Below are 18,349 nucleotides of genomic sequence, written 5' to 3'. Positions count from 1 at the left end.
CCTTTCCATTACCAGCATGCATCGCTTTAGCTCATCGATAACTGCAATATACCATATTCACTATTCAGGCATGAAAACTGGTCTTGAAAAAACACTGAAAACCATGTTTTTTTACCATTTTCTGTGAATTTGATTCAGAAATCAGGCTGAAAAACACTGAAAACAATAACAAAAAATGCCGAAATCAGCTAAAACGCTGAAAATTTTCACGCCTGCATATTCTCACTAAATACCTTATGGCAGGGCTCTTATCAAAAGTACAATGAACACTTGAATTCAATAACAAACAAAAACACCACTATTTCTACTTCTGATGTGATTCACTTTTATTATTGCACTTATAATGACAGTGCTTTTTTATAACCGTAAAAATTCAGATATTATCTGGGTACATATGACAAAATCAGTATTAATTAAAACTTAACTACTGACACATCGATTACACTCACATATCTACTTATTGTACACACAACTAGTTATTATATTACATGGAATTTCTGAATGTTAAAGTAGCCCAAGAAATGTCTCAAAAGCCTGCCATGACAAGACAACAAATGAAATCTTCATTGTTCAAATTTTTTCTATCGGTGGAAGTCGTAGAAGTCAAGGAAGGTACTTTAACAGGCTTTTTAGAAATCTGTCTTGTTTTATGGCTAATAAGATCCTATTACAATGTCATCAGATTATACTATACAGCTACATGTGCCTGTATCCGTAGTTGTCTAGTTGTTTCCAATGACTAAAAATGACAGAGGGTTTTATATTTGCTCTCACTGTAAGCTGAAAACCTTTTCGACCAAAATAAAATATAATTTAGAAAGAGAAGGCACTCCATAACAAACTCTATACAATACTATTGTTGGTTGCCAAACCTCTATGAAAATATGTATGTGTCACATTAACTGAACCAATAGAATTTAGTTTCAAAATATGTTCATGCATTTAATTTCTGTATGACGTTAGCTAGGCTGAATGTACAGCGGAAAGTATATAATACGCATGACTGTAGCATTTCCATGGTTCAAACAAGTATTGGGCTATTATAGTTGACATCCCTACATCATTACCTTAATCTTCCACACAGGAGTGTGCATTTCAAATGGGATTACCTGTACCCACGTTTGAAGTCTATACCCTCTTGTGGGAGATTAAGGTCATGTCTTCCATAGAAGGTGTATGGATTTCAACTGGAATAGCCCATTGCATCTAATGTCTCACTACAAAGACTTGGATGATCAAGCATCTTTGAGCTTCATTTGGATACAAAACCAACTTTTAGGAACCACTGCCTTAAAAAACATGTTTGAGATTTTACAAATCATCACACATTTTATTGGCTGTTTCTTCTCCAGAATATGTGTATGAGAAAGCAGTGGTGAAAATTCACATCATCTGCTAGAAGCCATAAAATTGAGTAAGAATTTACACTTAAATGGTATTGTACGAAACAGTATGCATTCTTTCAGTTTTGACTAGAAGTAGTAATGATTATCAATATAATGGGGTTACCCATATGGAAAACCTACAATATAATACAACAAAAAATACAAACCCTGATATGTTATCTGTCCAATTTCAATGGATAGTAGTTTTCCATATATTGCACCCCCCTCCCCGGGAAAAAAAGAAAGAAAAGGAACCGCTTCAATCAAATAGAAAGAGAATTGTTTTTCACTTACATTCAATTTTACTCGTAACTCAATTTATACTTATCATACACTGTTGAGCAACATAACTTCAGGGCAAATTTGGTCCACTTGGTAACACTCATAACAAGTGGCAAACTGTTTTAGTAACTATGTGAACAATGGTTTAGCTAAGAATTATGAAATGAGAACTGTAGATGGAATGTTGTCCCGGTGCATAAGGTGCAGTGATTGTGTTACTATTACATGTTTTAATGGCACCAGCCATCTCTAATAATGAATGAATTGTTTGAAATACTACTATGTACATCCATGTATCCACACAATTGATTTCAACATTACTACTGAGTATATGAAGTGATTATATGGTAATGCTGTTTGTTCTATCACTGGCTGTAATGATAAGCTGGGTAAATTGACACAAATAATACACTTTACCAGCGTTCGAAATAGGGCCGGTCAGCCGGCCATTGGCCTTTTCTGACTGGCATCTAGTTGCCGGCCCGGCTGGCCGGTAACTTTTTAAGGTCAAGCCCGGCTGGCCTGTAACTTTTTGAGGCATATTTCGAACACTGCACTTTACCCTGTTATGTAAAAACCTATTTGGTTATTTTTCCACTTATGTACTATATAATATTCTAATAGCTTACATTCCTACATGAAAACAATGCATGCAATTTTTGGTCAGTAATCAAACATTATGCAAATTTTTAGAACTGTTTTAATTTTTATTTTGGTTTTTCATTTCCGCTTTGTATGAAATTTTGTTTCTTAATCACACATTCTATAAAAATTGCACACGGTGCCATTTTAAAGTTTATTTTCAGTCAGTTCAATAATATAATTACTCTAAAAGATTATTACTTTGCATTTTGCTCACTTGCAAGCATATTGATCTTATTCGATATTGTTACTGTTAATAAATGGATAAAAAAATTACCAATTTTATACGTGTGTTATGACTATGGCTTAAAATTTCATTTTATGCAATGAATTTTATGTATTTGTTTACTCATAATAATTTCCATTACAAATTCCTCATATGTTAAAAATGATAAAACACTAAGACTATTTACATAAAATATACAAGAAAATGTGTCATGTGGGTGCAAGAGAAGTCTGCAATATCTGCTGATCATGGAATTCAGAGTTGGTAAGATCATTTGCATCAAAACTGTATCTCTGAACAGATTCATCAGGATCATTCATAAATCACTGGTAAGCAAATGTTCTCAACACAGATCCAAATAGTAAATTAGGTACTCACTAGAAATAGTTTGATTCCTTTCAGGAATCTTGTTCACTCTGGTGTGGTGAGTGGTAGTGTTTCTAGATGTTATCGGCAGACTTTGTGACGGATTTTGATGACGTCACATGGGTTGCTTGCCGATTGATGATCTGATCGTCTGATCAAAACTGTATACTTCATTTGCAATATCTGCCATTTGTGGTGTGATTTAGTTGATTACAACTCACCATGTTAAAATTCCACAATCTATTTCAAGTTCTTCATAAATCATAGATTTGATCAATATTTTCAGGAAGTTATTGGAAAGATGTATCTCTTGCACTCACACATTGAAGTGTCCTCACAAAATGAAGCAACAAGAATACAGACATTATGTATCCCATGCCTAGTGCAATGGGATTCGCCATATTGGATTGCTATGCATGGGGACTAAATTGTGTACCTCCACCATTTTTCAGCAGGATAAAAACAACATCATAGATAGTATGCACATTTCTAATGTCTACAATGCCTAGCATGACATTGGCAAAATAGCATGACATGCAGAAGGCAAAAACACACATTTGCGTAGCATAACAATCCTTTTAGTCCCCATGAGTGACAAGCAAATATGGCAGTCCATGCTCTCTGTATTAATTCTGAGTATTCTCCATATAAGATGTATGTTTGGTAGTATATATAACATTTTAAAAGGCCAAATACATAGCACCTAGTACAATGAATTTATTAATAGTATAGTTGGTAAATACAAATATTAACAAAACAACATGGGGAAAAAAGAAGCAATAACATTTTTTGGATAAAAATGAAAATACTTTGGCAATAAACAAAATTGACAATTATGAATGAAATAGGTTAATATTACCCATATCATCTTAAGTTTACCTAGCCCTAATATTATGATTGGTAATAAGATATTTGTTACAAGTATCATCAGGGCAAGATTTTGTTATCAGTAATTTTAAGCAGGGACCGTCTTACATTTGTGTAACAAAATATAAATATATTTCCATAACAATCATTTTTAATTACTTTGGATAAAGTGAAAATATTGGTAACATTTTAAATAAATCACATACTCCCTTTGAAACCAAATGGAACGATCCCAAGGAAACAGTTCACCTTCACTACACATATCCAAGAATCTATCAGGGTGCAATGCAAAATCAAGAATGACTCCCCATTTGCTAAGATGAAAATATATTCCTCATGACTGAAATAAAGCTACAAAAACTTACTAATATTGCCAGTAAATTTACAAACAAAACAAAATTAAAAACTTTTTCACTGAAAAGAGATACAAATTGACTATCAAATACGGTACATGGGGACCAAGGAATTTAACCAAATCCAGAACTTCCCCAACGGATACAATTACAATAAATGTAAACCTTACATACTGTCTGGAAAATGATTCACTGTGAACCTGCGCGTTGCCTTTTTAACACCATCCAGTGACAACTGTACCATGAAGCTGATTAATTGTGCTTCCAGCTGCTACTGAATAGCCAATTGGTTTGTCCAATGAAATGAAGTGTTATTTTCAGACAAATAAGTAACAATGCAGCTTGGTCGGAAATCAACCATTTGTCGCTACAGACGGTAGTATAAAATTAGGTTCACACAAAGGATGTAAATACCAGTCACTTTCTGTATCTTATTCCATAGGACCCGTAAGAACTGTTGTAGGATGAAAACTACATTACACATAGCTATTTGGTGATACTTCTACTACTACCTATTATCCACCTTAAGGTTATATCATACTAAGCAATCGCTTGAAGTGTAGGGTTTTCTAATGACGTCACTTCCATCTCTGACTAGTGCAGCGACTGCCAACATGGAATCGACAAGTCGTTAGCATACCCAAGTGTCAAATCACAAGCCAGCTGATTTCAAGGCAACTTTGACGCTCCGACACTTGCAGCAATTGTGCGTCACTTGCAATTGCGAAAACATTACCAGCATTTGATGACTAGCGATTGAAATCGCATGCTGTGACTGATAGTATGACATGCCCTTTAGTGTGTTTCAAAACATGTTTCGTAAGTGCAAGCATGTTTGAAACATGCTTTGCGCTTTGAGACTCCTTGGGTTTAAAGCACTTTATAAGCACATGTTGTTGTTTGATTGTTATTGTTTACAAGTTGAAGTGAACCACAAATATATTGATAAAAAATCTCATTTGGCATGTAATGAACCATATGTTTCATAATTTTGAGTGTCTCAAAACATGTTTTAAAACACAGCAGAAGTGGGTAACACATTTCCGATGGTTTTTTTTCTAATTAGCAATCACTGCTTTCTTCCCTTTCATAATGTCAACTCAGTGCTCAGTTAGGCATAGGATTAACTCAATTACAAAATTACATAGGTCACATATCATTAGAAATAATACACCAAGTTAACAAGTCCACGGTATATGTACAGTCACTAAATTATATATAGAAATATATATATATAGAAACATAGCTTTCCTATTTTGCTCCTGGGATCATGGTCATCATCTGTTGAGAAAGAAAAAAAGGAAAAAATATAAATGATCACTGTTACCTTGAAAAAAGTTTATGTTTATGTGAGATACCCATTTGTACGAAAATTGTGCTACATTGGGGTATTAATGTGCCTTTAAGGGGACTCGATCTTTTGTGCGCAATTATAGAGGGCCAGGGGATTCACTCTATCATTAAAAAAATCATTTGAAGAAGTCAAAGAGCCCTAAGAATAAAAACTGTAGTGTAATTCACGCCAGACACAATTTCTTTATATAACAAAAATACATTTTTGAAATCGATTAAAAAACAAAAGTTTTATATCAATTTTAAATTTAGCCTGAATCCGTAAATATGGTACCTCTCGCCTTTTTTAGGTCAAGGCTGTTTTTACCATTATGCTGCGAACCATTGTTGAAGCTATTTCACATACATGTATGAAACATTCTAGAGAAAGAATGATGCCATATACTGTTGAAATATCTTTTGTTGATTTTGAATGATAATGTTTTGAAAAGACAAAGACACCATCCATGATTCTTAAACACTTGAGAACGTTTCTGCAATCTTATTGGCTCTTACCCATGTGATGTGACACAATATCACACTTTAGCGTGTGTGTGTCAACGCAATACTCCTACGCACCATTCAAACCAATCGGAGGTGCATAGCAACAACGGGACTGATCGATTTTATGCCCCAGGTAATTTCTTATAAAATGCAGGATTTAACTTGATTAAAATTTGTAAATAAAAGTATTATTTTTAGCCGTTGGAGTGCATCTATCGTCTCATATAACACAGGCGACATCATTATTTCTGTAAAACAACTTGGCTTAGCTTTGTTGTTTTACTTACAATAATGATGTCGCCCGTGTTATATGAGACGATAGATGCACTCCAGCGGCTGCAAACATCACCTTTATTCTCTAATTATAACATTCTTTACTATGTTCTTATCTCTTATCTCATTTTGCAATTTGGGCAAAATAGAATGTTCTAATTCTAAGCTATTCACAATAAAGAGCCGTCAGCGGATTTGCGATATAATAAATGTATCATGGGAAAAAAATTACATCAAGTCCACATAATCTGAATATTACCATGCTATTACATAGGAACACGTGACAATATTTTTTAGTTTGTCAATATAAAGGGTATTACCTTATTTCGATAGAAAAAAATTAATTGTGCACATTTCAAATCACATTATTAAGTATTATTGAGTTGATCGATTTTTCGCGTGTAACACCTTTATTTTGACAAACTATATATTGTCAATGTTCCTATGTAATAGCATGGCGGATGTCGCTTTTCCCATGATTGTGAATAGCGAGAATTGATTATAAACTCCTCAAAAAAAGTTTGGAAACTTTCAAAAATGGCTGTATTTCAGAAAATCAGCCATCTTGGTTTGTTGCTCTTGGAGGCCACATAATGTACCTCTGGCATTCGTCAGCAAGGCCCAAAAACCGAGTGATCATTTGCATCATTAAAAAAAGTTTGAGCATTACTCTGGTTTGTGTCAACAGTACTTACACGCATATTGGCACATGTTACACACAGAACGTAAACCACCACACACTTTGAACTGAAGTTTGCCGGGTGCTTAGCGAAGTAATGTGGACATACAATAAATGGCCTCCAAGAGCGACACACTTTGATTATGCATACTACTCCCACCCCTCATGGTTTGCATTCAAAATCAGGTATCTGATTAGTCACATGTACTTTGGATGATGATCATAACTTTAAAAAGTTGAACATACCTTTGAGAGATCTGTGCCAGTGAGAGCTGCAACGGCAGGAGGGAGTGAACTGACCAGCCTGCTAACCTCGCTTGTTGTTCTGTCATCTCCTAACAACACAATTTCATCTGTCTTGGCCAATGGTGCTGAGACCTCAGCAGCGATCTGAAATACGCAATGATCAGAAAATTGGTATTTAACTATAAAGGTTAGTAACTATTTTAAACTTTGCGATTTAGTAGTTCAAAGCATCTTGCTAATGGTAGTGAGCTTTGGCAAAATTTGCTTTGATCATTTCATAGCGAGTGTGTAGAAGAATTCAAATATCACAGATATACTTTTGTAGGCCCATGGTTCTTGAGTTATGTTGTAAAGAGGGCTGAAACAACAACACTTTTGTAAAATGTACATAACTCATTAACAACAATAAATCAAGCAGTTTTCTAAAAATATGATTTGTAGAATGAACTTTTGCAAAACATCAAAGTGTTATTTTTCAATAGCATTTTGATTTAGATAATGATTTTTTTTTTTTGCTGTTTCGACCAACAATACCTAGTCTACCCTCAATTCAAACCTTAGTCAAGATATCAAGTAAAAACAATTTGTTAGTCAATAGCAATACATTGCAAGCTTCACACCACACATGTCTTCATGCAAATGAACCTGGTGTGAATTTCAATTTCTGGAAGTAAAACGTAAAACCACATTTATAGAGAGATTTTATTCCAAATCTGTGCATTTGAAGAATAGCATTTTAATTGCTCAATTTTTTTCCCTGTTTATCCTTTGTGTAAAAGAGCATGGAAATAGCCTAGCATAGAAATCTGGTTGATCCTTCATGTAAATATTTTGTTTAAGCTAATCCTAAGCCTAATCCTAACCTTAATTTTTTGTTTTAAATCACACGAAGGAATAACCAGAAATCTTCTATGCAAGATTATATATTTCATAACCTGCTTAATTCATCAATGGAGTCTTTACACTTGTCTAACTCATGAATATCTTATACCAAGAATACACTATTTTGTCTGCATAACATACCTTAGGCAAGGCTTCCAATACCAGACTCATCATGGCAGCATCTCCATATTGTTTGTAGGCAGCGGCCTTCATCCTCATTCTCTCAGCTTCTGCTTTACCAATAGCTTCAATGGATACAGCTTCAGCTCCACCCACCTTCTTAATGGATTCAGCATCGGCTTTAGCAGACAGAACTGTCTTGGTCCTGTGAATTAGACATAGTTGGCAGACCATTAGTGAAAAATTGATAGAATCACAGGAAGGCTCTCCTCCTATGTCTAAACAGCAAGGAATGTGCATACAACGATTGACTACTTAAGAGGAACTATCTGTTATTTTTGAGAATATAATTGCCACGGTCAAAAATAGATTTTCTTTATACTTTCATATTTGATGGACCTTGACCTCAAACTAACACACATGGGATAAAGTTCGGAAAAATATCCCCGTTGCCATGGTAACAGGCAAATTTCAATTTTAGGCCTATTTTCACAATTTTTGCATTTTTCAGCAGTCAAATTGTCAAGTTTTGAAGCCAGTGTTACTAATATACACAATATAAATATGATTTTTTCTTTATAAGGTATGAATAGGTCAAACCTTAGATGCTGCAATGAAAGTATAAAAATAATCACCAGATGTCAGGGTGGGTTATACCATTTATTTGAAATGGGGTGTTTTTTCAATTTTTTCAAAGTATGAAAATATACCAACTTTGTATAGCTCATAAACCATATGGTAGTGTTCTGATTTCAACATCGACCACAGCATGTTGAGATGATACATTGGTCTTATGAAAAAGTTACATTTGAGCTTGGGGAAAACACATCTGTATATACAGTGTTGCCAGACATTTTCCTATTTTTCAAAATTCAACACAAATCTCACCTTAAGTTAAATGATGTGAAAATGAAACATCATCCTTTCAAGGAACATTTATTAGAAAGAGTGTCTTTATTCATATCAAATTTGATCAGTTATAATGGTCAGTGTTGTTCTAAACCACATGGGTGTTGCCATAATTGGGGTTTAATTGTGATTTGTGGATATTTTCAACTTTTTATATAAGTCATAAAAATACCAAAATGCATTTCTATAATAAAGAAAGAAACATCGACCTCGTCATGTTGAGATGATATACAATGTATTGGCCTTATGAAAAAGTTATTTTGATCTGGGGGGCAGGGTAAGACATCAGTTTATACAGTGTTGCCAGATAAACCACATGGGTGTTGCCATAATTGGGGTTTAATTGTGAGGTGTGGATATTTTCAACTTTTTGCAAGTCATAAAAATACCAAATTGCATTTCTATAATAAAGAAAGAAACATCGACCTCGTCATGTTGAGATGATACATTGGCCTTATGAAAAAGTTATTTTGATCTGGGGGGGGGGTAAAACATCAGTTTATACAGTGTTGCCAGATATTTTCCTATTTTTTCAAAATTCAACACAAGTCTCGTCCTAAGTTAAAAGATATGAAAATGAAACTTCACCTTCATACGGAACATATCTTTTTAGAAAGAAAGTTAATTTCATATTCAATTTGATCATGATCATCTGGGATGGTCAGTGTTATTTCTAAGCCATATGTGTGTTGCCATAGCTGGCGTTTAATATGATAATTTAGATATTTCCAGATTTTTACAAGTCTTAAAAATAGTACACATCCTTAAAATTATTGTGGAATGAACGCAATATTAAGGTTAAAAATTACCCTAAGAACACTTAGTATGTGAATTTAAATTTTAAATTTGAGTTCGGAAAATATTTCCTTCTATACAGTATTGCCAGTTATTATCACATATATTCAAAATTCAACGTATGTCTCACTCTAGGATTTATATTGTTTAAATCGCTGCCACACACTTAAAACTACGGGGTCAAAAAATGACCCAAACGGGGTCATTTTTGACCCCAGCATAGTTATCAACTAAACACCATACCACTAACGGGGTCATTTTGACCCCATTGGTCGGGGTCATTGCAATGACTACGTAGGTGGGGCATAACGGAACACTTAACTTTGAGGATGCTCTGTGACGTCACCATAAGTAATATGACTGTAAAAATTATATGTTCAGTTGAAGTTTGTATTTACCTTTAATATACCATTGTCTCGAGACAGCAGGAAAGCACAACAACGCAAAGAATAGACTCCGCATTGCCCCCACGATCATGAGGACCATTTAATACACATAAGCTTATTTATAATAATTTCACAATCTCATAGAAATTAAGACTATATTGAGATAATAACAGATTTCATATCAATTAAACAAATTATATACATTGAGATGATTAATTGCAGCAAGCATTTGGAATTATTTATCATCTTCATATAAATCAATAAATACACAAATTATTGGAAAAATGTGTACAAGCCAACCATAGAGGCTGGACAAACAAAAGTTGACTTCTGAATCACATTTAACCAAATTTCATCTTAGCAAATCTTAAGCATATCTTAAACAGATACATCTTTGGATCAAACAGAGGATTGGATTGGAAAACAGCATTTTTAACCGCAATTAAATAATTAGAAATCTCCAAAAGAATAAACAATGCCAACACTAGCAAACGAACATTTTGTATTCAGCAAGATACGGCATCAATGCTTAAACCATTTACTGATATATAATCCACTGGTATTGACAACCAAGTAAATAAAGATACTCCAAATAAGCAACAAAGCATTTATAACCCTGGTATAAAAACGCAGCAGAAAGGGAGGAAAGCATGAAGGCAACCAATAGCCCACTATAAAACGCAGTAGAAAGTGGAGACAATCTACCGGCGAGATTCTTCAGGTTTCAAGAAACTCCGTAACACATTCAAACACCATAAAACGCGGTAGAAAGTGGAGACAATCTACAGGCGAGATTCTTCAGGTTTTGAAGAAAATCCTTAACACAACCAGGCACCATTAAACGCAGTAGAAAGTGGAGACAATCTACTGACGAGAAACTTCAGGTTTCGAAGAAACTCCATAACACATTCAAACACCATAAAACGCGGTAGAAAGTGGAGACAATCTACAGGCGAGATTCTTCAGGTTTCAAGAAACTCCGTAACACATTCAAACACCATAAAACGCGGTAGAAAGTGGAGACAATCTACAGACGAGATTCTTCAGGTTTTGAAGAAAATCCTTAACACATCCAGGCACCATTAAACGCGGTAGAAAGTGGAGACAATCTACAGACGAGATTCTTCAGGTTTTGAAGAAAATCCTTAACACATCCAAGCACCATAAAACGCAGTAGAAAGTGGAGACAATCTACCGACGAGATTCTTCAGGTTTTGAAGAAACTCCATAACACATCCAAACACCATAAAACGCAGTAGAAAGTGGAGACAATCTACAGACGAGATTCTTCAGGTTTCGAAGAAACTCCGTAACACATTCAAACACCATAAAACGCAGTAGAAAGTGGAGACAATCTACAGACGAGATTCTTCAGGTTTTGAAGAAAATCCTTAACACATCCAGGCACCATTAAGCGCGGTAGAAAGTGGAGACAATCTACTGACGAGATTCTTCAGGTTTCAAGAAACTCCGTAACACATTCAAACACCATAAAACGCAGTAGAAAGTGGCGACAATCTACAGACGAGATTCTTCAGGTTTTGAAGAAACGCCATAACACATTCAAACACCATAAAACGCGGTAGAAAGTGGAGACAATCTACAGGCGAGATTCTTCAGGTTTCAAGAAACTCCGTAACACATTCAAACACCATAAAACGCGTAGAAAGTGGAGACAATCTACAGGCGAGATTCTTCAGGTTTTGAAGAAAATCCTTAACACATCCAGGCACCATTAAGCGCGGTAGAAAGTGGAGACAATCTACTGACGAGATTCTTCAGGTTTCAAAGAAACTCCGTAACACATTCAAACACCATAAAACGCGGTAGAAAGTGGAGACAATCTACAGGCGAGATTCTTCAGGTTTGAAGAAACTCCGTAACACATTCAAACACCATAAAACGCAGTAGAAAGTGGAGACAATCTACAGACGAGATTCTTCAGGTTTTGAAGAAACTCCATACAAAGCATTCATTCCCCTTCTATAAAACGCAGTAGAAAGTGGAGACAATCTACTAATGATATTCTTCAAGATTTCAAGAAATTCCATACAAAGCCTCTATTTTTAAGCATAAAGCAGCATATTTGGACATACCATTTTATTGGAGTATCTTTAACCATATTTAGTTACTGAATCACCCTTCCAGCTTTTGGGAGGGTGGGTGGGATTTTTTGGTCCATCAAGATCGAAGGAACAATTGCAAGTGCATCACTAGGAGAACTATGGACATAACAAAGGAATTAAAAAATAAGACATGAGACCTGAATGGCTGCACACCACTAAAGTGACAGCTGACTGGACAGAAAAACTGAGCTTGTTGCTATAACAACATAACAACAACCCCTAAATTAAAACTGACTTGACCAGGAGACCAAAACACTTTAAGTGTACTTGAGAATGCTCAAGTGGGAATAAGAGGATAAGCCTCTACACCTAGATGCACATGACAGCCTAATGTCCCCTGCTGCTGAGACAATCTAGTTTTTAAAAGATTTGCAACTTTAAAAAACGGAATTAACCAATATAACTTGAATCTTACAATTTTTTATAAAAATGAAGAAATATTTTCAAATAAAAAAAAAACGTTTTGCCTCACTATCGGGGCAAACGGAACCCCCCTATGGGGCAAAACGGCACCCTGGTGCAAACTTATATCAGTTGTTCCATCGGTAGGCCCTAGGCCTAGTTATATGTAGGCCTATATTCAGTTACAATATTAAGTGGGCCTACCATCTCTGTGAACTTCTTATAGGCCTAGTAGGCCTATAATATGTATGACCAATATTTGATTAGAAAGAAATATTAAGTAGGCCTACCTTCTCTGTGGAGTAACTTTTAATCATTAATTCTATCTGTAGGTCTAGTTATATGTCTATGTTCAGCGAAGTGTTTACCATGCTCGAGTAGGCCCCTAGATAACGCCTACATTTCCTTGAGTGAAGACGTATTATGTACAATTGGGGCAAAACGGAACCCATCTGTGGGACAAAACGCCCGGGGCAAAACGGAACCCTGTTCCGTTATGCCTCACACCTAGGGGTCCGTTTTGCCCCATACCCGATTTTTTAGAAATAGATTGCATGCATAATACATCGTAGCATATAGGCCATGCAGTACATACAGCTAGTACCTTCGTGTTTACAATATACACAATTATTTGGGAATCCGATATTAATGAAGTAAAATTTCAGCACATTAAACATCTACATATCTTACGCAAGACGGGTAGTAATTTTTTGACTCGATCTTGCTCGGAATGTCAGTGGATTGTTTCAGATAAAATTTTTGTTGTAAATCCTCGTAACCATACTTGTGTTCCTCAATATAATTTGCATAGACGGCAGTATTGCCAAGGCCTATTTTCCATGTGGTTCCGTTTTGCCCCGAGGGTCCGTTATGCCCCACCTTCCCCTATTTGGGTCAAATAGTAACCCCATTGGGGTCAAAATATTACCACATTTCGGGGTCAAATGAAATGACCCCTTCAAAAGGGTTGCCTTATTGGGTTACTTAATGACCTCATTTCGGGGTAAAATGAAATGACCCATTTGAAAGGGTTGTTTTATAGGGTTACTCAATAACCACATTTAGGGGTTGTTTGGATTTTTTTAGTAGGCCTATGGTCATGCTGGTCCCACCAGGACATAAGTGTGTTTCTGCACAGAGAAAGCATTACATAAACAGCAAACTGCAAAATGCATCTGTGTATCACACTCACACACAGTCAGTCATCGCCTATGACAGTTCACATATTATAAGCTTACATGATATAAGCTTATAACAACTGCAGCCAAGACACCAGCCACGACAGCATGAAATTGGAATGAATCTGCGTGCATAGACAAGGGTCTATGCATCCTTGCAGTCTCACTTTTCAACTAACTTTTCATATTCCATCATGCAGACAAGCACACACGACAATCCGCTGAGCTGCACAATCAGAACAAATATGGCGCTGATGTGACCACGTGGAGCCAATGCACACCGTGTGTGCAAATAGGCCTAGTTCCGAAATGCAAGTCATTATAAAGTTGACAAATTGGATAACTTCGGTCAAAAAATTAGTTTTATTTATTAATCAACAAACATTAATTGCAGCTCATGTTTAAACTCATTTATGAATTGAGATTTTCAAAGCGGAAGATTGAAACTGATATCAATGCTTGCGACGGTATCGGCAAAATGACCACTAAGTTTTTGACCACGTTAAATGCGTGGCTAAAATGACCTCGTGAATGTGGTCAAATTAAAACAGTACAACCCCCTTGAAGGGTCAAAACAACCCCAAACGTGGTCAATTCAAAATGACCACGGTAAATATAACCCCGTAGTTTTTAGTGTGCATGAATAAACCACATGGATGATGCCACTATAAATGGAGTTAATAGTGAAATGTGGATACATTTTCAATTTTAAAATGACACCTTATTAAAGTTACAGCTATAGTATTCCAATTTTTCACAAAAAACACCCAAAAAGCACACAAATTTTGCCTTAATGCACCCAATTTGGTGTATTGTCTCCACTGCAAACCCACCAATCGACATACCAAAATTGCTAAGGTACCCCCAAAACCGTGCCACATCCCGTATACCTTTAACCAGGAGAACCCCTCCGGGGTCATGTCATAGGTATACTGTGCCCAGTAGTCCTCTTTTTCTACTTGAAACGGATATTTCCTCAGACAACTTTTATCAACATTTGGTTAGCTGCTTCCTTTTACAAGCTCATACAAATTCATGTCATCAATGAGCAGGGGATGCTTGAATGACAGAGAATTAGCAACAATATCATGCAACATTTCAATGGTCATTTCTTCTGCATACTTTCGACTCTCCTGCGAGCTCCTCTCGGGAAAGGTAACTGGACATTAATTTGTCTGGCTGTGCAAAAGGTTCTGTGCGTTATTGTCTTTGACTATTCTCATATCTTTCGAGACATTTGCTGGATCTATATAGTTTTTTGCCCATTTCTTCCCCATATCTTTTTTGCAAGTATAGTTGGGATTTGTGCTTTAATAATATGGGGTAGGCGTAATTTAAACATTATCTTACTCTTATGCATCTTTTTGCAATGTAACAATCTTGTGTTATTTTAATTTATTTTAGCCTAGCTAGTATGTGTATATTGGTAAAAACATTATGGCTTTTATGTATATTTTTTAAAGTATACATGTTTGATGTTTTCTGTGTTGTATTTTAAGGGGTTGGTCACCCACCTTTGCACAGTATTTTTGTCGGACCTGAGAGCACATCAGACATACCAAATTGCATTTTGAATATGAGGAATGTCCTTCTGATATAAAATAATTTTGATTTTTTTTAAATTCGCGATACAATAAAAATTTTAGGGTAAATTATGCATATTGAATTTTTTTATTTTTTGACATATTACAGTTAATTTAATAAATCTAATGATGTGTACTTAAAGTGTATGTAGCTGGGATGAAAAGACGACAACTAATCAATTAATCAATGTTAATTAAAAAATTTGACCTTTCATAGTGAAGATATAGATTTTTCCCCAAAAGACCTTAGGTGTTTTGGTGAAAAAAATCTATATCTTCAATACGAAAGGTCAAATTTTCATATGGACGGCTTTTCATTCCAGCTACATACACTTTAAGTACATATCACTAGATTTATACAATTTACTTTTGAGATCTGTTAAATTTCAAAATATCAATTTTTAATCATTTGCCATAAAATTTGTATTATATCATAAATTTCAATATATGTCTGATGTGCTCTCAGGTCCACAAAAAATATGTGAAAACGTCGCTATGGTTTGGAACAACACTGACCATTTATACAACTGATCAAATTTAATATGAAAGTAAATTTCATTTTAATAAACTTTCCTTGTGAAGGTGAAGTTTCATTTTCGCATCATTTAACTTAAGGTGAGACTTGTGTTAAATTTGAAAAAATAGGAAAATATCTGGCAACACTGTATAAACATATGTTTTCCCCAAGCTTAAGTGTAAATTTTCAGAAGACCAAATATGTATCATTTCAACATGGTGAAGTTGATGTTTCACTTCCACATATTTTTAAGGAATGCATACCATGGTATTTTGGTATTTTTAAAACTTGTAAAAAGTTCAAAATAACCACATCTCGATATTTAACCCTAATTATGGCAACACCCATGTGGTTTGGAACAACACTGACCATTTATACAACTGCTCAAATTTAATATGAAAGTAAATTTCTTTCTAATAAACTTTCATTTTCAACCTAAGGTGAAACTAGTGCTGAATTTTGAAAAAATAGGAAAATATCTGGCAACACTGTATAAACAGATGTTTTTCCCCAAGCTCAAATGTAAATTTTTCATAAGACCGATGTATCATCTCAACATGATGAGGTCGATGTTTCATTTTCACATCTTTATTTTAGGAATGCATGCCATTGTATTTTGGCATTTTTAAGACTGAAAAATAGCTGAAAAAGCTGACAAAAAAGCTGAAAAAAGCTCAACATACGTTGAATTTTGAATTATGTGATAATATCTGGCAATACTGTATAGAAGGAAATATTTTCCGAACTCAAATTTACAATTTAAATTCACATACTAAGTGTTCTTAGGTTAATTTTTAACCTTAATATTGCGTTCATTCCACAATAATTTTAAAGGTGTGTACTATTTTTAAGACTTGTAAAAAGCTGGAAATATCTAAATATTGTCATATTAAACGCCAGCTATGGCAACACCCATATGGCTTAGAATAACACTGACCATCCCAGATGATCAAATTGAATATGAAATTAACTTTCTTTCTAAAAAGATATGTTCCATATGAAGGTGAAGTTTCATTTTCATATCTTTTAACTTCGGCGAGACTTGTGTTGAATTTTGAAAAAATAGGAAAAGATCTGGCAACACTGTATAAACTGATGTTTTATCCCCCCCCCCGATCAAAATAACTTTTTCATAAGGCCAATGTATCATCTCAACATGACGAGGTCGATGTTTCTTTCTTTATTATAAAATTTTATAACTTTTAAAAAGTTGAAAATATCCACAAATCACAATAAAACCCCAAGTATGGCAACACCCATGTCGTTTAGAACAACACTGACCATTATAACTGATCAAATTTGATATGAATAAAGACTCTCTTTCTAATAAATGTTCCTTGAAAGGATGATGTTTCATTTTCACATCATTTAACTTAAGGTGAGATTTGTGTTGAATTTTGAAAAATAGGAAAATGTCTGGCAACACTGTATATACAGATGTGTTTTCCCCAAGCTCAAATGTAACTTTTTCATAAGACCAATGTATCATCTCAACATGCTGTGGTCGATGTTGAAATCGAAACACTACCATATGGTTTATGAGCTATACAAAGTTGGTATATTTTCATACTTTGAAAAAATTGAAAAACACCCTATTTCAAATAAATGGTATAACCCACCCTGACATCTGGTGATTATTTTTATACTTTCAATGCGGCATCTAAGGTTTGACCTATTCATACCTTATAAAGAGAACAGTATATATATATTGTGTATATTAGTAACACTGGCTTCAAAACTTGACAAATTGACTGCTGAAAAATGCAAAAATTGTGAAAATAGGCCTAAAATGAAAATTTGGCTGTTACCATGGCAACGGGATATTTTTCCCAAATTTATTTCATGTGTGTTTGTTTCAGGTCAAGGTGCATCAAATATGAAAGTTTAAAGGAAATCCATTTTTTGACCGTGGCAAACATTTAAAAAAAATTCTCCAAAATAACAGATAATGCCTCTTAAATAGTTAGCAATCTTCTCCATAGGCGACTTACGTGAGAGGTGTGTTTGTTTGAGACAACTTCTACAATCGCTTTTGTTAATGATGCAGCTAATGCATATTAATGAGTTTGTATTAACAGGATGTATATAACGACCGCATGGAATTCTGGGACAAAACTATGACAGCTTACATTGCTGATTACACAAATAAATTGTGTGCTTAAAAACATTGATAACATCGGTATCCTGTCTCTCTTTTTATTTTATTATCATGGACTAATGCTGGTTTCATACTTTCTGCCGCTTGCCGCTAAGCAGCATGACACTTCATTACGCTGCTTGCACTTTTTTTGCAAGC

The 18,349-nt window shown here is 34.8% G+C and overlaps 1 protein-coding gene and 1 long non-coding RNA gene across 3 annotated transcripts in view; both read right to left on the bottom strand.

Annotated features, from left to right (window-relative positions):
- Positions 1-301: 301 nt before the first annotated feature.
- Positions 302-18,349, bottom strand: part of LOC140150724 (uncharacterized) — a 410,742-nt gene continuing 392,694 nt past the window's right edge. The window contains exon 2 of the long non-coding RNA XR_011858836.1: positions 302-2,121. This is a non-coding gene — a long non-coding RNA (uncharacterized lncRNA). The remainder of the gene's footprint in view (positions 2,122-18,349) is intronic.
- The window catches only part of LOC140150710 (flotillin-2-like), a 37,107-nt gene continuing 20,443 nt past the window's right edge, over positions 1,686-18,349 (bottom strand). For both annotated transcript variants that reach the window (XM_072172811.1, XM_072172804.1), the window contains 3 exons: positions 8,179-8,362; positions 7,156-7,299; positions 1,686-5,402 (listed from right to left, as the gene is read on the bottom strand). In XM_072172811.1, the coding sequence (XP_072028912.1) occupies positions 5,373-5,402; positions 7,156-7,299; positions 8,179-8,362 (358 nt within the window). In that variant the 3' untranslated portion in view covers positions 1,686-5,372. The remainder of the gene's footprint in view (positions 5,403-7,155; positions 7,300-8,178; positions 8,363-18,349) is intronic.

This window comes from Amphiura filiformis, chromosome 1 (assembly GCF_039555335.1).
Source record: "Amphiura filiformis chromosome 1, Afil_fr2py, whole genome shotgun sequence".
Lineage (NCBI taxonomy): Eukaryota > Metazoa > Echinodermata > Ophiuroidea > Amphilepidida > Amphiuridae > Amphiura > Amphiura filiformis.
Note: the sequence above shows the minus strand (reverse complement) of the source record. Positions and strands in the feature narration are given on the sequence as shown.